This window comes from Eurypyga helias, unplaced genomic scaffold, assembly GCF_000690775.1.
Source record: "Eurypyga helias isolate BGI_N326 unplaced genomic scaffold, ASM69077v1 scaffold70, whole genome shotgun sequence".
In the NCBI taxonomy this organism is placed as follows: domain Eukaryota; kingdom Metazoa; phylum Chordata; class Aves; order Eurypygiformes; family Eurypygidae; genus Eurypyga; species Eurypyga helias.
In genome coordinates, this window is record NW_010224837.1 from 8,541 (window position 1) to 28,921 (window position 20,381).

General features: G+C 44.9%; 1 protein-coding gene across 1 annotated transcript; it reads right to left on the minus strand.

Annotated features, from left to right (window-relative positions):
* Positions 1-1,963: 1,963 nt before the first annotated feature.
* Positions 1,964-20,028, minus strand: LOC104506063 (E3 ubiquitin-protein ligase HECW1-like). The gene is made up of 7 exons (XM_010146877.1): positions 19,990-20,028; positions 18,456-18,589; positions 16,908-17,037; positions 13,046-13,192; positions 11,551-11,665; positions 10,136-10,334; positions 1,964-2,446 (listed from the first exon to the last, which is right to left on the minus strand). The coding sequence occupies exons 1-7, from the start codon at positions 20,026-20,028 to the stop codon at positions 2,335-2,337; spliced, it is 876 nt and encodes a 291-aa protein (XP_010145179.1). The 3' UTR covers positions 1,964-2,334.
* Between the last annotated feature and the right edge of the window lie 353 nt (positions 20,029-20,381).

Genomic DNA, 20,381 nt, shown 5'->3' on the forward strand with positions numbered 1-20,381 from the left:
AGAAGACTTTGGGGTGCGGTGGCCAAGAGACGGAAATTGGAAGGTTTCGTCGTTCAGTCTCTCCTGGCGTGGCTCGCCCTGATGTAAAATTCATGCTCATGTGACGGATGCTCTCAGAAAAAAGTTAACATTTCCATCTCTACCGTGCAGTGGGGTTGGTCGTGGGGGATAGATGCCCGAGAGCTCGTCTGTAGAAATAATAAGCATCGTTTTCGGCGCCTGGTACAAAGAAGCTGGCCTGGAGCTGCAGCCTCTGTATGCAGCTGTAATATGAGTACTCAGCAAGAATAATAACATGTACTATAAAACAGATTCTCAGTAAAAGCCATACAGTAAATGACTATAAAAGTGGCTGAAATGTCACAGAAATTGAATGAGCGGGGCAATTTAAATATCCCAAATATTTTCTATGTCATTAACAAAAGCTACAATTTCTGCTTAGAAATGTGGTTTTGAGTCCATCACCTTTCAAATACCTATTGACCTAAGAATCAAAGCAGGAAAATGATCTAAAGCTCTCAGAATGCCATTTTTCAAGTGTGATGAGTTTCTGTAGAGCCACCATAAAAACACGTGGGAAACCAGGGTCCAATTCTTTTCTCCGGAGAGAAAACTTACGGGAATTAGATGTGTCAGACATTGAACCGATCTCCTGATTTTCCACTTTTCTGAAGCACAGCTAACACAAAACTACCAGTAACAAGCCCCCAAGGGGGTGTGCTATTTCATGTGAGCTGCTTGACTCTATGATGTTACCTTCTCACTTACCTTCACTCACCCTTCACAAGTCTCTCACTTCGTATTTCATGCACCCTTTCACATATTTAGTGTCAGAAGTAAAGATACTTCATATCTCCTTTTCCCAGTTAAGACAAACACTTTCAATCTGAGAACAGTCTTGGAAAACAAGGGCAGCAAAGATTAATAAATAGGAAACCATCCAAGCAGTGGGGTTGACTGTAACAGCCTCGGCAAAATCCATCAGCTTACTGCTGTTTTCCTTTCATTCCCTGGCTTCAGAGTTGGAATACAGAGTGCACCAAACTGAAGAGGGTTGTGTCAGTAGTAACAAGAGCTAGATCTTCAGTTTAGTGGTACCTAATGTGACTGGAGGGCCTTTGGGCTTACTCCAAGAGGAGGTGCAACAAATCCTTAGCCCAAAGAGTGTTACCATCCCCTCCATCCCTGACAAGCACCCTCATTCACTGCAGCTTCTCGTTTAACAGACCCTAGACTGAAAACTCTCTCCAACCACTCTTGAGGTCATGGAGATTTGCACTGAACAAGAAAAGAAACACAACAGAACCAAAAACCGCCCCCAGCAACCACAGATTAGCCCAGCCTGACAGAAAAGAAACGGCTTCTGCCACAGGGGATGGGATTGTCTAGACTTCCCATTTGGAAAAGAGCATTTTAAACATCAGAAAACAAAGATCTGGTAAACAGAACCCAAGGGTATTCATAAGAGTAGAACATTCTTCTCGTTTCCCCTTTTCCTTGTCATATACAATACTAAGGTAAGGGAGCCTTGTCCTTTATGCTACATAAGACATCCTTCTTGAGTGCGCACAACCTTGTGCTTCTGGTGTGGTAAACATTACAATGGAGATGCCCCTCCCAATATCTCTGAAGTGCAAGTTCTCTCCAGTACCGGCAAGTAACAATCATAACAATTGCTGTTAGGCTTTGCATTGCGTGACAGGTTGTTTTTTTTAGTTTTTGAAGGTCTTATCTGCACCATGTATCTGGGCCAGTTCCAGCTGATGCAACTGATGTGGATCATGAGTTCATATATAAAAATTTCAGTTTTGCTCATAGGTGTCTCTGAGGTGGACAATACACACAGGGAAAACAAGGATGGATGAAGATACATTTGACCAGCTCCTACTACTGGAGTCAATGGTTAAGAAGTATGATGGGCTGTGAATTGATTTAGAAGATGTGGGCATATAAAAGCTTGGAATGCTTGATGAGGTTTTTTTTTATTTTTTAATCAACGTAGGTGGAAGTAAACATTTATTAACATTTGGTCAAGTGTAGTGTAACTTGCATTTGTATTTTCATTGTTATTAATGGAGGTATGTAGAGATATACAGAAACCTTGAGACAGTTGTTTTTCTATTGCATACAGACTAGCAGTCCATTGGAAACAGAGGATGAAAGCATGAAGGTTAGATCTTAGAGGGCGGCAGTTCTTCATGCACAGCTTTTGTCAATCTCGATTTTGTTTGTTTCGTTTCCAAAAATAAAATCATGGGAAACCAAGATCAAAAGATGGTGGACAGGAAAGGTGACATCATCAGCCAGAAAAACACCAGAAGTGCCTGGAACCCCTCATTCAAGTCCAAAGGTGCTAGTTTCTTCAACGGCTGTCAGCAGCTTTTCGTACAGCATGGAATAGGAGGGGTAAGGTGGAAGATCCAAACGGTTGAAACATGTGTGTGCCCTGCAAAAGGAAAATATGCTACGTGTTAAGTTTAATCTAAATAACATGAGAAGATAAGAACTGGGGAAACAAGTTCCTACTGAGACTCAAGACATTCAAGTTCACTCAGGAGAGGCAAAAAAAAATTCTTAGTCTTCAAGTAAAACCCTCAAATTCTGCCAAAATCTGAGGTACTGAAATGCATACGCCCATGAATAGCTGAAATAGAAGACACAAGCTGAGTATCACTGTAACATTCTCGGTTATCTCTGCATTAAACAACCCTGCAGGGATCTTGGTGGAGAACAGCGCTGGAGGTCACTGAGGATCTGCGGTCCAGGTCCTGATAGATACAAAACTCCACTACTACAATTCTGGTTGCTTTGAGTTTTTCCAAACCACCCCACAACTCAGCTGCACATCCAACACGAACAGCCAGTATGTTTTGCCCTGGTGGACAAGCATAATGTGATGACTGGTGGAAGACCGTTCAGGGATCTGCTGACTGAAGAAGGAAGGTTGCTGACAGTGTTTCCCTAAGTCGGCTGTTGGCCATCTGCTGCAAGCCTGGCCTTTGGATGTTATTTATTTGTAGCAGACAAGGCAAAAGCAAAATATTTTGTGCAGAGGAAGCTGCCAACTTGATGACCCCAGTTTGATCACTGTATTTCAGCACCTTCAGACGAAGCTGTGGAACAGGTTCCACGTGTGCCACTGCCTTGCTGCAGCTTTTCTGGTAGCAGCGATTAGCCCCAGACGCAGACTGCGCTTCGCTGTGTGAGGTGCTACACCAACGTGGAGCAAAGAAACCATCCCTTCTCCAACAGTTCATCCATTTCAACCGGCTGCAACGACGCAGAGCTTGTTCAACAAACAGCACAGGGACGTTTTCATTAAAAGGGTTTCATTTTTTTTCAGCCAGCTGGGAGTTTTACATGATGCTAAAAATATTTGTTTCCTCTTGCTCCCTGCGATAATGTGACTTGATAAAGCCCTACAGAAGGAAATGTAGCCTCAATGGATAACAATGGCTAAGCTCTTGGCCCTTCATATTTTTAGAAGCTGTGAAGCTGTTCTACTTTTAGGTTTTCTGTCTCAGACTTTAATTCAATGTTATTTCTTCAAAACTGAAGCAGAAGAGCTACCCTGGAGAAACTATTTGAAAATCTCGCTAGTCATCTCTCAGGCCACCCACAAAGTGAGAAAAACATGATACTGGTAGATGGGCTGGCCTGAGACTTGCAGATTCAGATGAGAGCTTGATCAAGCACCAGTGGTGAATCACTAAAAGCAATCAGGCAACTGAAATAGCCAGAGGCATGTAATCTTCACTGCAGCACACAATTTCAATTAGGATAGCTTTTACCATCCTTTTTCCTCTTCTGTATGAAGATTTCTTAGGTGGTCACTCTCAGAGCGCACAATAAACACAGAATTTGTGGAAATGAGCTAGGAACATACGTGAGTTAGTGAAAAAGGAACATTAATAAAGCCATTATTTAATACACCTCTTGAAATTAAACATGGCAGCTCATGAGTATTATCTGTGAGCAGCCCTGCACTGTTTAGTGCTATCTCAGCCATCTTTGGCAGCGTAGGTTGTTTCTACAACCCACTGCCAATACGTATCAACCGCTGGGAGTTAATTAACTGCAGGATTCTTGTAGTCCATTCAGAACGTGTTTATCACAGGCAAGAGAGCACCATTCAGAGATGCTGGTCTTGAGGAACTCAGCGGCCTGGCTCCAGCACGGGAAGCAGCATAGTCCTGGTGGCTCAGGTGTGGATTCTGCTAATATCGCTCTGCTGAACCTGAAGTGATGTCTCTGTACGGTACTTAACTGTGGCACGTTTAACCGTGTGAGGCCACAGCATCTCAGACGTCCCTGTCATGCATCCTACTGTGCCGCGCAGATGCATCCACAGCCACCGAGTTGGGTGTTTACTTTGCAGACATTCATCTTGACTCATCGTCATCCATCTCATTTCATACTGGTTACGAAACAACCGTGCAATGCTGCTGACTTTTAGTCACTCTTGACCTGGGCAGACTCTGAAAAAAAAGATCCATCCCTTTTTCTATTATGATGTGTACAAAAGTGGACTCTTCTTTAGAAGTTCTCAAGGAATTTATGGTGGGGAGAAACTATTACAAAGAAAGGAGGAAGAAGTTAACATGTCTAGAAACACCGAAGCATTTTGCCAAGCAACACTCGTGTGTTTGCCAGTTCAACAAATTCGTAGAGAAAAAATCCTTTCACTCAAAAAACGGCTATCAAGTCAAAAATGAAAACTGATTTTCAGGAGTCCTCTGCTGGTTAGGTTTACACTTCTTGAGGTGCAAAACACAATATATTGCTAAGGGCAAAACTTGAGTTCAAATTCTGGTCTGTGAAACTCATGTGGATCTACTGCAAATCCGATGGTGCCAGTGAAGCCCACTCAATCTTACAACAAGATCATTATGAGCAAAATTGTCTGGTACACACTCAGCAATGGGCTTAATTGGTTCTTCACTGCAAAGGGCAGACATGGTGGCTACTTGTGCAGCTGAACAACATGTTCTGCCTCACCTGAAGTAAGAGAGAGGGTTGACTGGGACTCCTCATCCAGGGTTCCTGCTCTCCTCAGTAGTGCTGTGCGTAGCACCTTTGCCTCTTGCAACTGAAAGCCAAGACCTTTATTTTCCAAACTGGACTAAAGACAAACTGCTCAGCCCCTCGTCTGGTGTGTCGTATGCCGTGTGACACTGCAGTACCTAAGGCAATCAAGAGACAAGGGTATTTTCCGCAACATCCACTGCTGCCTAACTCTCTGCCTTGTCCTCCAAAGGGATCAGCTCCTCCTGAACGGTGTTGATGGCCTACGACTGATCCCCGTGAGAGTGACTGCAGTTAGCATAATCCAGGGGACACTTGCTGCACATATTGGGGTGAAAACATTACATCCGCAGTGCAGGAAACCATCGTAGCAATGAGGAAAGTCTTCCCGTGATTAAGCGTCCTACCCCGTAAGCCTGCTGACATTTGAGAGGGTGTTCAGGGAGTGAGAGGTCTGGAATAGGAATTCGATTGGTAAGAGCTTTTATGGAAAGGATTCTGGCTTCTCTAGAAGAAAAAGCAAGACAAAGTCATGTAAACCAACTCTGACCCTCATCTGACCTCCTCCTCCAGTAAGTAAAGCAGTAAACGGACCCCTGCAAATTTCATTCTTCCTGGCAGTCTGTCTTTATTGCTCAAAGTAGTTTTGGTGGGTCTGAACCTTTAATCTTGCTCAGTCTTCACAGGGCTGTGCTACTTCTTTTAAGAATTCTCTTTAAAAATCACAAGCATAAGCTTTTGAGATTTTTACATTCTTCTTTTCTTTGTTGCTTCCTTTAATCCCCATAACCATGAGAGTCCAAAGGCAGTAAGAGTGCACAGAACCCCCTCCTATCTTATTTATAGCTTTAACCTATCAACCAAAATAAGGCTTGCATTCTCACATAACCATGCCTGTCAGGCAGAAGCCGGGAATTTCTCCTTTTCATCTTGCTTTCTTTAGATGAACCCACAAACCACTCTTTGATCAACCTCAGGACTCGCAGGTATCAATTTTTGTTGCCTTTGTCTGTAAGAAGGAACACTTATATGCTGTCTGGGAACCACTGCTTAATAGAGGAATGTTGATTTGTAGATGGTATTTCTGTTGTATGTGAGAAAAGAGGAAAGAGAGGAAGGATGGGAGGTAAGGAAGGATAAAAGACAGCACAGCACACACGTAGTCCACTATGAAAGAAGGAAACGATGAGAACAAAGTTCTTTGTAGTCACACACAATCTTTTTTTAATTGCTATATGGGATTCTGGGCTGATTAAATACTTATCATCTAATAGAGAGGGACAGAATTCTGTTACAAAAGATGAGGTGTTTACTAGCACTGGTAATCTTTATCATACATACATGGCAGACACCATGGTGGTAATCACTAATACTACTCTGCCGAATGAAAAACCCTTTCGATGAAAGGGTAGCTGGAGCTCAGCACGGATGGGGAAAGTGACCTCATTGCATCAAACGTGGTCATTTCAATCACTGGGATACATGCTGAGGTCCTTACTTAATTGGCACTCGAACACAAATAACGGGGAGCACAAACAGAAGATGGGGCAGTGGCATCTGTAGGCACTGGACACTTTTGCAGACTGAGGTTTTCAGAAGAGGGAACTATTGCCCCTGCAATATAGTAGAAAACACTGCTAGTTCTTGGCACAGGTTTGTTTTGGGCCAGGAGTTCTGGTCCCACAGTAGCAGATGGAGCTATGTCATTCCAGCTGGAGAGTCATTGTCTGTTCATTAATGTCTGGCGGGGAGCAAAGCGTAGTTGTTGTGAACAACTGCTAAAACTGCTTCTGTGTTAAATAACTGCATGACCCAGGAAAAGTGAAGAGACCTCCTGCTTCAGAAGAGACTGCAGCGGGAAGAGTTCTCCATCCATCCCTACTCAGGCAATCCGTTACGAGAGATAAACCATGTAACTCCTTTAATTTGGGGGAAAATTTTGCATCTTAGATGGGGAGAGTAAAACTTGATGGACAACCTGTTACCTATTGCCTGTTACCTGTTACCTATTCAATGTTATTTCATTTGACAAGCTACCCCAGCTTGGAAAAAAACTACGCTGTAGCTTCACACTGACAGACCCGCAAGTCTGGCTGTCTCTTTGGAACCTGCTTTAGGGTCATGGCCTAGAGATCTGAGATTGGAGCAGCTTCTCTGAGCTGTGTAGTACTTTGACCTTCTAACGTGTGTCATCTCAAAGCACATATAGGTAGGAATAATGTGCCTGGTCCACATGTGTAACCTAACCTGCATTTGTCTTACCGGAGCACACTACACCACCATTACCCTGTTGATACAGGAGAACTGGTACCGATGAATGAGCCCACCAGTTTAGAGTGAAGTTACTGGATTCTCAACCTTCCTGAAAAGGTCTTGCTTAGAAGAAACACTCTAGGTGTTATGTATTAGTGGTTATTCTTTCAGAAGTCTTGCATTTTAGAAATTTACACTGTGCCTCTTTCCTGGGAGTGCCACATTGCTGTCACAAGTGCAAAAGCATGGCTGGTTTAGGTATTATCACATCTTTGCTCACCGTAAGCAAATGGCAGTTGCACCCTCCACTGCCACAGTGTAAGGACAAGATGTAAAGGAGAGTCGCCTAACTACTTCAGCCATCTGGAGCATCAGTGGTGGAATACAGAGAGTGTCCTGGACTCTCCTGACAGAGCTAAAAGTTATTTTCATACTTTGTAAAGCAGCTGAAAACCCAAAGGCCAGACTGACCTATCCCCAGTGACCTACCATCTACCTGGATGTCAGGAAAGCCAAACGTGTCGGCGTTATGCAAGCTTCCAAAACACCTCCCCCGGCATTGCGTTTATTGGGTCAGGGCCTAAGAACTAAGGTCAGTAATTAGGGGTTGCAACCCATACCTCAGCACATAAACGGCTAAATCTGATGACTGCTAAAACACAAGAAAGCTGGTTGGTTTTTTTCCCCTAGGACTTTGAAAAGGTGGAGCACGGGTTACTCTTGCTGTGAAACTGTAGGAATTGTTAGAGGCAGAAGGGAATTTGTTGTGGTTTACTTGAAACAGCTAAAGTTAGTTATACTCATATTATATCACAGGGGCCAAAAGGCCTACAGGATATGACATATGACTTTTTTTTAGCCTCGAAGTCAAAGTAAATATGTAAGTAAACCTAAATAAACACAAGCAATCCATAATCAGGCATTTAAAAAAAAAAAAGGTTTAAATAACATTCATTTAGTTGCTTACCTAAGGATTTAGGGAGCCTCCAGGTTTAGTCTGTGTGCTTTATGTATTTCTTAACACTGTGTATACTTGGCAGCACCCCATAATTTTCTAAAAACACAGGTAATAACTCACGGCGATCAAGCTGTGTTTATTCCCCACGAGCAAGTGTTGTTTCTCTTTCCCCTGGCTAAAACCAACGCGGAGCTCTGAGGCTGCTGAAAGGTGCTAACAACTTTCACCTGGAAAAGCGGCCTCTCTGGGGAGGGTGAGCAGCAGGCAAACACAAAGCCCTTAATGTGAATATCTCGGGGCCAACTGCATCTAGGTCGTAAGTAATGCCTAGGTTCACAAAGGGAGTTAAGCAGAGCAGAAAGAGGCCAGTTACCTTTTCAGAACTTGATGGCCCAGGCTGGATAGGGCTTTGAGCAACCTGGTCTCGTGGAAGGTGTCCCTAAATCAGAACGTACCAGCTATGATTCAACCCAGCTGTTTTAAAGTAAGTCAGCTTTTTCAGCTGAGATGAACTGTGCCTTACAAACACTTACTTCCCCCTTTTCCTGACCTCAGAGGGAGTCCCTGTAAGATGTCAGCTCAGGGTGTCTGCTGACACAGCGCCCTGGTCCAGCTCCTGTGTCTCCCCGCTGCGTAGGCACGGACCAGAGCGGGTTTGTACTGAGGGTGACTGCATCTGCACTCTCCAGAGAACTCTGAAAGTCTGCCCAAGTCCATGTCTTACTGTGTGCTTCTGGGTAAGCAACACGGATGGCAAGTAACCAGGAAACTGGACCAGACCCGATGTCAAGTGATTGAATATATCTGCGAGGTCTGTGAGAAGAGATTGGAACAGGTTGCCCAGAGATGTTGTGGATGCCCCATCCCTGGATGTCTTCAAGGCCAGGCTGGATGTGGCTTTGAGCAACCTGGGTTATGGAAGGTGTCCCTGCCCATGGCAGGGGGGTTGGAACTAGATGATCTTTAAGGTCCCTTCCAACCCAAACCATTCTATAAATTCTATGAATTCTATGAATTGTTACTCTGTGCCATGACAGTAGCCTCCTCCGGACTGCAGCTGAAAGCACATGATAAGAGCAGGAAGGAAGCATCCTTTGGAGGGCAAACGCTATGTAAAAGGCTCACGTAGCAAAAGCATCTCAGAGGTGCTGAGATGCGGCCCCATGAAGAACGCTCTGTAATCCCAATGGGCAGAGCCTCCGGCCCCATTGATTCCCGTCAGTGAGGAAGGATGAGAGCTGGTCACGGGTAAAGTGCTGGAGCAGAGCTAAAAGGTGAATGTGTCACGGCTGTGTCGTGGCTCTCTTGGGGGCCTTAGGCAAGCCAGACCACCAGTCCCTGTGTTCCGAAAAGGAAGATGACCCCTCCTTGGGGAAGCACCGTGCAGTCTGCCGACTCTCTGACGTGATGGCTTTTTGCACAGATTGGGTATTATCGGTCTGAACTCCCTTCACTAAGCTTCCTCGTGAGGGAAAAGTGGAACCATCAGAGCAAATGAAGGGATTACACTCAGGTCTCTGGCTAAAACCCAGAGGCAGCTTCTGGCTTTCATGGCTCTGTAAAATCACAAGTATTTTTACTAGCGTTTTGGAAGTAAAGGGAATGGAACCAGCTGACAGGGTCCTGCTGGTCTGGATCTGTTCCAGAATCAAAATAAGAAAACTAGATTCGGACCTATGGAAATCTTTCTCTTAACCGTTTCCCAGAATTCAAAGGAGTTTAAACCGACCCTGCAAATAAAAACCCACGTCTCTCCGAATTCAGTTACAGAACCAACTGATAATTTTTTCTTTGCCGTTTTAAGATGTCGTTACTGCATTCATTATCTTTCACCAGCAGAAAGTACGAGGCTCGCCCTTCCCACAGCAATTCTGGTTGTGTATCCCAGCTGGGACATACCTTGGAAGGGAGGTTATTTTCCCCCATTTCTCTATACAGAAGCGCCGCAGCCCATTGCTCCCTCGGAGAGCTGCAAAGCCCTCGTACGGCACGCTGGATGTTCCAGTGACGAATTGCAGCAACCGGAGTCTCTGCTCATTGTTAAACCTCTCCACTGCTGCCCAGAACCACCGTATTACTATGTGGCCATCATGGTAACCTAAACCAAGAGGCAAGAGAGAGAAATTAAAATCACCCCTCTAAGTGGTAGGTGTGTTCCCGTTAGAATGGGGCAGTAGATCTCCTACTGAAAGATCCTACCCTAACGATATATCTTGTTCTTGATGAGCAGTAGGTCCCAGCCCCCATCTTGTCCTGGCTATGGGTACTAGAATGTTACTAACTCCTTTGAAACCCTGAAATTCAAATACACATTTGAAGTATGTTGGCCTCTCACAAATCCCTTGGCAATAACCGGGGTTACCTGCATGAGATGTAAAAATCCAGTTGCAATGTGCCACACAGTGCGAGTCCTAAAGACTTAACAACTTCTGGTTCCCAAATAAATTCCTTTTTTTTTTTTTTTTGGATTGCAATAGTGTCCAACATATGGAGAGGAGTTTGCAAGCCCTTCCCTGGCAAACTTCCCACCCAAGGGGCGCTGTGCATTGGTTTGTGCTAGTGAAAGTCAGCATAAAACCAGGCTGGATCTGTTTCAATAGCTAAACAGAAAAAAGTAGGAGGAGAGTAACCTGGGGGACCAGCTGCATATTTCAAGGTAACACAAAGGCTGGGCAGTGACAGCAAACACTTCAGCCTTGTATTTCAGGGGGGGATATGTGAACCTCAGGGACTTTCCTTTTGTAGTGCAGAACTGGTGGATTTCACATTTATCCATCATCCAAGACAGCCTGGATAAATCATGCTCAGTGTTTAAAGCAAAACCAGGCCAAACATTAGGGGAGAAGGGAAAAACATCCAACTTGACATAGTTTAGGCTGTGGGGATGGTTAAGATGGCTGTGGGGATCTGTGTTTTGCTGAAGTGTAGTTGGGAACCACAAAATTCAGCTGCTGAATTCAGCTCCCTGCTGAAGCCAAGACGACTTGTGAGATGACTTCCAGTGAGGCCAGGAGTTCATTCACAGTCATCTGATCTCATACTGCAAATCCTTTTCAGTCCTTGATAGCCAAAACTCCTGTTAAGTTGGCAGGAATTGAGTGGGTAAAATATGGACAGAAGTAGCAGAAGCAATTTCAGCAGTACTGAAATCTGTTGATCCAAACCTGAGATCTTACTTATTTTATTTTATGAGTTGCTCTTCAACAAAATAGGGCATTTCCCTCAGCAAAGACAGAAGGAAAAGGTGGACCAAGTCTTTCATGTCTTAGACTGAAAACAATCGAGATATTAGTAAGCATGAGCAGGCAGTTTACCTCCACGATATTCTGTGTTGTTACGCCAGTCGTTGAGATCTATTTCTGCAGTGCCAGCTATAACCAGCTCCAGCTCTCTGGCATCAAAAACAGAGACAAGCCGGGAGTCCACAACCTGGAACACAAAACACTTGTAAGCACAGTTTCAGCCCGGAAATAAAGCAGATGCAACATCTCGTAAACCTCTGGCTCTGATGGCCAGCTCTTTATTCTGATGAAGGCTGCGTGCTGAAAGCTAACTTCCACTCCTCTGCTGATAGATCGGTGCTCTTCTTCAGAGATTCTGCTGATATTGTGAGCTGCAAACGATGATGAAGTGAGATTCGAGCAGAATGAAACAATACAGGTGACAGGACATAATCTGTTCAGGACAATCTTTGTTGTTACTTTCATTCTGACAAGTGATTTTCATAGTCAAAGACTGGAATTGTAATATGGACAACTTATTTCATATTTGTTTTGCATCTGAATTTGATTACAATCATGTAGGAGTGCCCTCAGGGCATCATCCATGGGAGATGCGGCTGAGGTTCACTTTCTTCGCTATGTGAAACCAAAAGCTTTAGCAGCCTGCAGTATCCAGAGAGAAAAAGATAGCGAGCCGTATGCGTGCTTTAGCAAACTGTACGGAGTCACTCAGCCAGCCCCTGGCTACAGGAAAGGGCTGACCCAGCCTATTCTGCTACAAAGCCACCCTTTCTGGTTACCGCGCTCAGAAAATGTTAGTGCACGACTGCTTGGAGCCGTCAACACTGTTGTGCGTGTCCATTGCCTGCTGTTCCATTGTCCAGGGTAGCCATGCTTTCGGCCTGTTTCCCTCTGCGAGGCAGCCCTCACCTTCTACTTACATTATACAGCTGCCAGGGCGGGATACATGTTTGAATATGATCAGTAAGGGGGGAAGAATAGGTGACTACACGGGTTGGTCAGCAAAGCCACAGGTTTTCATCCAGCCTTAGGCAGACCTTGTAGCAGCTCTGCCAGAAGGATGTTCTCAGACCCAGGTCTTCAGCAAAGATAAATCAGCAAAATCCAGGGACAACAATGGAGAGACATCCATGAATACCAGCGAGACAATAGCTGACTGCATCCTAGGACCAGCTTTACTCCAGCGGGTCCCTAAACATACAGTGTGTCACACCAGCTCCGCACTGAAGTGTACAGTTCTTCACAATCTTCTTCTGTATCACAGCAGGGTAAACCAAAATTTGCAAACGCCTATTTCTCTTACCACATGAATGGAAAGTGGCATCTTTCTCAACTCTGGATCACTATGCTTTATCATATTCAGAATTCACATTTCTTACCTTTCTCCCTCAAGGTAAAACACACCATATCCAAGGTCCCTGTCTCTACAGATCCAGGCACTCCAATTCCTTGCCATCAGTGTCCGTTTGGCTATTTCCTAGGCTACTGAGGAAGCACGGCTTACCTATGGGCTCATTCCATTCCCATGACTGGGAATTCACCGTGGGAGTGTCGTTTTGTTACTTACTTCGTAGAAGCCACGGACCAAGGCCTCTGTTTGCTGAACCACTCCTCGTTCCACTCGCCACTTCACCATTCTCTCGATGTACTCCTTTTTGTTCTTTTCCGTCACTGCTGTATTTGCCCCTCCAGATTTCAACTCTCTCTCTGTCACCTACACAACGAAGACAGATAGTGGTGTACCAACGTACGGATCACACTGTGTTTCAAATTTAAGTTGCACTCTGAAAATATCAGTGAAAAATATAACGACCATATGTCTAGTTCTGGCCTCCTGTGCACCTGAAGTAGAAACAAGGATAATGAGGGACACCCCCTCAGCCCTAGCCCTAGCCTCATCCCCAGCTGAAGGCGGACTGACCTTTCCTTTACTCCAAACTGCACTGGCAAAGGATGAGTCAGAGAGTGCCATCCGTAAACCACATACGATGTGCCACCTGGGCCCATCTCTTCATCCTTCTCCTCCCCTAACCCCCTCACCGGTCACGGCAGAGAGGGTCACAACCATACCAGCTTGCTACCTGCTGTAGGTTATCCAAGCAATGGCCTGGGAAACAACAGGAGGGAGAGGAAATCACAGTATCGGGATAGGCAGACTGCTTGCCAACTGGAAGGGATATCTACTTGTCTCTTAGGCAACAAGTGCATTTCATTGCATTTTAATGGTTAATTTAGTTGGCTTGGGTTACTAAGGCTTAAGATTGAGAAGGGATTTAAGGAATCAATCTATATTTTACCCAGCAAGCACATACTCCTTCTCACATGTGACAGAAAATAATATTTATCTTGGAATTATTCTCACATTTAATCTAGTGGATTTAAAAAGAAGAGTATTTTGCTCTCCTCTTCAGTTTTCTGCTGCTATAAACATGATGTCTAGCACAGACAGTAAATGAGCTGCATGAATATATATTCATTACTTGTATTATTTACATATTATCTATATCATTATACATTTAGTAGCCCAACAGACAGCACACAGCATGAGTGTGGAGTTAGGAATTCTTAGCTGGTTCAGGTTAAATTCCCCAATGTAAATCACTGCATTGCCATTAATCAAGCAATGTTGCACTCTCCAGAGGGTAAGACTCTGGTCCAGCTGCCAGAGTTTGGGTTTAAATGGGTTTAAATTGAAAGAGGGGAGATGTAGATTTGACATCAGGAAGAAGTTCTTCCCGGAGAGGGTGGGGAGGCACTGGGACAGGTTGCCCAGAGAAGCTGTGGATGCCCCATCCCTGGAAGTGTTCAAGGATGAGGCTTGGAGCAACCTGGTCTAGTGGAAGGTGTCCCTGCCCATGGCAGGGGGGTTGGAACTGGATGGTCTTTAAGGTCCCTTCCAACCCAAACCATTCTGTGATTCTATGATTCTCTCTTGTTCGTAGAGGCATTAACCACAGCTGTGAGCTAGAACTCAGATTCAGATTTCAGAGAAGCAAGGAGACATTTCAACCCGTCTAGTCCATTCCTTTTACCTAACTGGAGCAATCAGCAGGGCTTGAAAACAGGCCCTATCCACATACAGAGACACAGCTCTCAGAGAGAGGCCTAGAAGAACACTTCCTACTGGATAAAAGCATGAGAAAGCACTTAGGGTCACAAGCAGCTGACACCTCTCAGTCTCATAAGCGGAATTCTCAAACTGGCATCCGGTCCCCAGCAATGCAAATGTGTGATGCTTGGTTTGACAGCACATCTTTGCTACTACAGCAGTGCTCTGCACACCAGCAGGCAAGAAGGCTATAGCTCCTCAGTGGTAAGTTCTAATAAAAAAAGGCACCAAGAAAGATGATTTGGCCTGAAAGGTTTAAAAGATAAATACACATTGGAGATGAGACAAGAAAGAAAAAATGAAAGTAGTAGTGACCAGTCCATAATAAAATCATTGTGGAAGCAGTACAAAAGACCCATCTACCATGGTAGACCCATCTATCACACAGCCTCTCAAAGAGGCACTATTTCTTGTTTCCCTTACCCAACCCTTGAAATCCAGCTTCCCAAATATTAGCAGGGCTCCCACTGTGATCTACACTTGCACCTTTATCCAGCAGAGCAACAATCAGATGGCGTTTAAGTGGTGAGATACTCTTGGCATGCAAGAACTTTCAACTGGGATCCATCTGTGAGCACAAAACGTGATTGCGATTTCTTCGTTATTTTGCTGTCGGCACATAGGAAATTCCAGGAGGGGGAAAATCTCACTTTCACTTGGGACTTCTGGATCCTGACAGTCGTAAGTCACAGTGAGAACCCTTTTTTTCCCCCATCGCTGGATCGAGCAAGGTTAGTGTCTAGTACATAGGAAATACAGTACTAGACAATTTGTGAACTGGCATAAAAACTTGGCTTTTAGTGTTCGTTTGCTTTCCTATCAGTATCTACAACAGATTGTGATTTTTTTCTATTCTCTTTGGAGCCATCTCTTATCTTCCGCAACAAACTCCTATGTAATTGTCTAGCTCTTTCCTTTGGGGAGTGCATAACAAGTAATTAATGTGCCAAATGTTACCTTCAGATGCATCAGGGCAATTCAGGATGAGATTCTTATTCACCCTTGTAGTCTTCCAATGTAAATACAAAGTCGTTTCATCTGTCTTTGTGAATATGTCTGTACATTTCTGTCTGTCTTTGTGTATTAGTCTTATCTAGCCATACCTTCCAAGGAAACCACTGCACTGTCAACTGAATGTCATGCAATCTCTCAGCTCAAAGCCTGTGAAAAAAACCCTGCATTTAAGTCTGTGGGAAAACGGTGTTATCTTTCCTACAGAGGCTTCTTACTCCAATTCATCTGCCCCATCCTTTTCATTTCATCCACCCTTGACTCTGCTTGTCCTTCATGACCTTGTACTATAAGCAGACTAAAATCAGTTTTGAAAACATCCCCTGAAGCTTTGCTTGCCTTCTGTTACTTTCAGGCTTATAGTGGAGCAGCCCTTCTAACTCTCAAGGCCCCTCAGAAACTAGCCTAACTCTCCCCTAGCTCGCAGAGCTAACCTAGCTCCGTGCCAACTCTTCCTGTCAACTTTATTTTCAAGGGCTAAGAGCCACACTTGGTATATTCCACCTGATCCCTTCTCCCGTGTGTCTGCTTCTTACACAAGTTAACTTCCACCCCTTGAGCTTCCGCAGTGCTTGGTGAGCTTGGTTATCTCCTTGGAGGTCCTTAATCTTGGTCTGAATATTGCTTTGGGTCCCCTTCAAGGCTTTCCAGAGACAGTTATAATCTAGCACAGGGAGTACCAAGGCTTCAGAGCAAGCCAAAGAATCCCACAGGAGACACGTGTTCTGGTGTTCAGTCTGCACTTAAGCCAGGCTTGCACCCTACCTGAGGCTATAGTTAACCAGATCAGCTGGGTTAAAGAGAATTGTTTGACCAAGCTAGAGCTGAGTGATAGAAAGTGAAATAAATGGATGTAATACCAAGTTAAGTAGGTACAAGGTAAGAGAGACTGAATCTAACAGGGAGGTATCAGACAAAATAATGCTGAGAGTTGCCAGGTCTTACACCACCTGCCAAATGTTTTTCTTTCCCCCCATCCTTTCAGTCACATCCACTTTAAGTTACATTGCTTGCATTCGCCGAATGCCACATCTGTGAGAACTGGAGAGAAGGGCTGCGCTCCGCTTGAGAGAATTCCTCACGCTCACCAGTCTGTGGCTCAACAGGCCTGTAGGGAGGCTGGTATTTCATATTATACACTCTAAGAGCAAACACCTGCATGGGAACAGGTGGCTTGACAGAAACAGAAGGTAGGAGAAGAAAATGTTATTGAAAGGCCAAAGGATCTGTTCTGACAGAAAGATGTTCATCACGCTCACTCTGTCAGCCGCGCATTTGCTTTTCAGATGTTCTGCATAGCTGCGCTCACCTGTCCAAACACCTCCTCGTTCACTGTGAAGGTGAGATCCAGGATGTCTGTGATGTTGTTATCCTTCATCCACTGCAGGCTCTGATGGAACTCTTCATCCAGGTACTCCAAGTCGCTTAAATCACACGGCCTGATTGCGAGGCAAGAAAAAGATGTAGCTGAATAGATGACCCTTTGGCTACTGGCAGGCTGCCTTACTACTAAGAACGTGAACAAATTTACGCCGAAGATCCAACACAAAGCTGGTGTTTGGTTGGTTTTGTTAACATCAAAGCCTGTTACACAGACCCTCTTAAAGCAGTTCTGCAACTGCCTGCCGTGCATGGCTGGGCTGGCGGCCAGGGCTGTTGGCTGCCTGCAGTATTTGCTGTCGGAAAGCACCCCTGGGGCTGGGTTTTATGTGAATCTTTGGGATGCCCTGCACTTCAGAGCACACGCTTCCCTTCATTCCCGATGGGCCTCGCCACGTTGTGCCTGGCTGCTTCCACGCATCTATCACCTCGGAGGTGCGCGCACACGGCTGACCTCGGTGAGAGCAGGCAGCCTAAATTTCGGCTAATAAGGAGTCGCCCTTGTTTGGTGACAGGGCAGGTGGAGGTTAGGAGCAGTCCGATTTCAAGTCCCCGAAAGGGGCAGCAAGGATGCAGGGAGCATGCCGGGTTTCAGGCTATTCCCAGACTAGCTCAGAGACAATACAGATATGAGTGCTGGGACCCCAGCAATACCCATTGTCCAAAAAAAAAAAAATTAAACACAGTTAAAGGACTCAAAGGACTGTTTAAACCAACATCTTTGCTGATTTAGAATCATCCTAAATGATATACCCCTTTGGCTAAGTTTTATTCTGCTCTTTGTCATTCAGTTGTAGTCTTGATTCACTACTTACGGCTTTTCTTATTGCTACAAATTTTATGCACCTTGTCTTATTGCAGTCCATTAATTAAAGAGGGACAGATTGTCAATTAAAGTTAACCTTATAAACCTGATGTTGAAAGTAATGTATGACTGGTAGTTTCTGCTCACTAGTGTAAATGACAGTAGAAGGTCGACACAAAACATTCACTGTTTATTTCTACATTAAAATTCCTAGGTAATGTGAGCTGTGTTTAGAATGAAAACCTGCTCCACCAGTAAGGCGTGAGAAATTATGTGTTTTTCTTAATATGACCCCCCTCTGTTCTTTATTATTGCTTTGTTTTGTTCCATCAAAGATGCTTTGCAGTCTTCCACGTATCATTTCAATTGCTTTGATAACTTTTCATCGGTAGTAAACTCCGGAATTATGGGTCAGTACTTTCAAAGGTGTGTTCCTAAATACATACTTATTATGCATTTTTATCAACACAGTCAGCATTTATGAAGAGCAAGTTCTTGGAGAAAGACGAATTAAATCACGTTTGTTTTCTATCACAGACCAGCCAACCAACAGCAGAAAGGACTCGAAGGTCAGAGGGCTCGAAGCAACTCCCCGAGTGTCTGTGTCTGCAGAACTCACTGCAGGATCACTGCTGCTGCACGGTGTCTGCCTGGCAGCACGCTTATACTTACAGCCTTAGTAGTGCCTTGTAGAACGGCCGCGTGAAGAAAGCGTCAAGAAGGTACTGATGAATGAGCGCAAGGCCAAGAATACGACCGCTGAACCTGAACCTGGGGTACAAAAATGCAGAGTAAATGAAGTATAACTCAAGGCATTCAGCATGGAAACATACACAGGGAGCAACTGGTCATTGTTTCTGCCTCAGTTTCTTATGTTTATTCATTTCTTTCTTTTATTCTGAGCAGATACCCAACACCACCCCTCGCACCTCTGATCAGTAATGGATCTCACTTTGACCCATCCCCTACAGTGCCCACACGTGCAGCTGGCATGTTCTGTGCTCTCCTGCGCCAGACCAATAAACACTCGGAAGACTGACCTACTGTGATCTTTAATTGAATGTTCTGATACAGACTGACTCCATCAAACAGCAGAACACATACTCCCAAAACAGCGGCAAAGGTTATTTGCTGAATCAGGTTATCCAGTCTCTGACTGCTTACAACCCTTCCAAGGTGGGGTTTACAGGACTTTAAAAGGGTAGCGAGTTGACTTTATAGGGGGGAAAGAGAAGTTCAAATAAGTTAACTGTTGTGACCAAGGACACGTACTAAAATCAGTATCTAAACCTCAGGCAACTGTGCCCCGACCACTTTCTTGACGCTGATACTCAGCTGTCTTCAGTATTTACATACTCCTGTGTTTCTCTTTTCCGAGAACAACTCCTAGTCCTGCTCCAAGCACACTCAGATGGTGCCCTGCCCATGACAATCTGTGATGATAAGCCGTTAAATTTTTGTTTCCGTGACTTCTATGACTTGTTAGATGTTCTTCCATCAAATCTGCCTTTAAATCGGTAATCTCAGACAGAATAATGCAAAACTGACTCCAGGTGAGGGTTTTTTTTTTTGCAGAAACAACCCCCATCACCCACCCAAAACTTGCTTATTTGTAAAAAAGGACAAGGGCACTCCAAACCTGAGCTGAATGGCACCGGAGTCAAGTTTTATTGCACAAAAGATGAGAAACACATCAAAAAAGCCAAGAAACCATTCCTCCTGGGGGAACCAATGCAAAGACCCCTCCTGCATGTGAATGAAACGTGAGTCTCATGGAAATAAAAGCAATGCAGACTATCCCTTCAGTCAACTTTATGCTCAGGGGACAGAACAACCAGTGCTTAGCATGTCAAATGGAGCACAAAATAACATGCTGTGGGCCCAATTAGCGTTTACATCACCACAGGAGCCGCCTCCGGCTCCCCTGCATCCAGGAAAGGTGCTTACGATATGCAGCTGACTGGCCACAGAAGAGCGATTATATTTACACCCCCCTCACCCCCGGCAGCTGTTTCCACAGCAGGAACAAAAGGCAGCTGTGGGCTCCGGTTGGGACCTGCTTCACTTCACTTCTGCTCCGGCGCAACATTCCCAACACAACGCAATGAAAAGAGGGGGAGCGGACACAATGGAAGTACAGTGGAAGCCAGACAGCTCAAATCCCAGCTCAAATCCCTGAGCCTGTAATCCATCAGTTTTATAGCACCTTCAGGATCCATAAGCAAGTCTGTCCTAAATAACGCATGTCGGCTTTTTGGTTCCGTTCTTCACCCTCCCCCATCCATCCCTGTGAGTTGTGAAAGCCGAATGAAAAGACTGAGAGCGCTGGGCATTCCTCACCGCGACACTCGCCCCACGGCTACTCCGTTGTGCGGGGCTGGGCGGGCAGGAGCCATTCGGAATAAAGTAAATTGGGAAGAAAAGCCTCACGGCTTTGGGAATGCTGTTTCTGCTAAGAAAGTGCTGGAATGTGTGACCAGAGTCGGTTTTCTCCCTGCTGCTTGTACCGCTTCCGCACCTCTACGGGGCTTTGAGGGCATCAGGCAGTGTGCCTGGGTCAAGGTGTTTGCAGTCACGAGCGTGCCTTACGGGAGCCGT

Coding starts and splice junctions, on each gene's coding strand:
- LOC104506063 (XM_010146877.1), bottom strand. CDS start 20,028: ATGCGTTATTTAGGACAGACTTGCTTATGGATCCTGAAG. Junction 18,590..19,989: donor CTTGCTTATGGATCCTGAAG/GTGCTATAAAAC, acceptor GAATGCCTTGAG/TTATACTTCATTTACTCTGC. Junction 17,038..18,455: donor TACAAGGCACTACTAAGGCT/GTAAGTATAAGC, acceptor CCTCGCAATCAG/GCCGTGTGATTTAAGCGACT.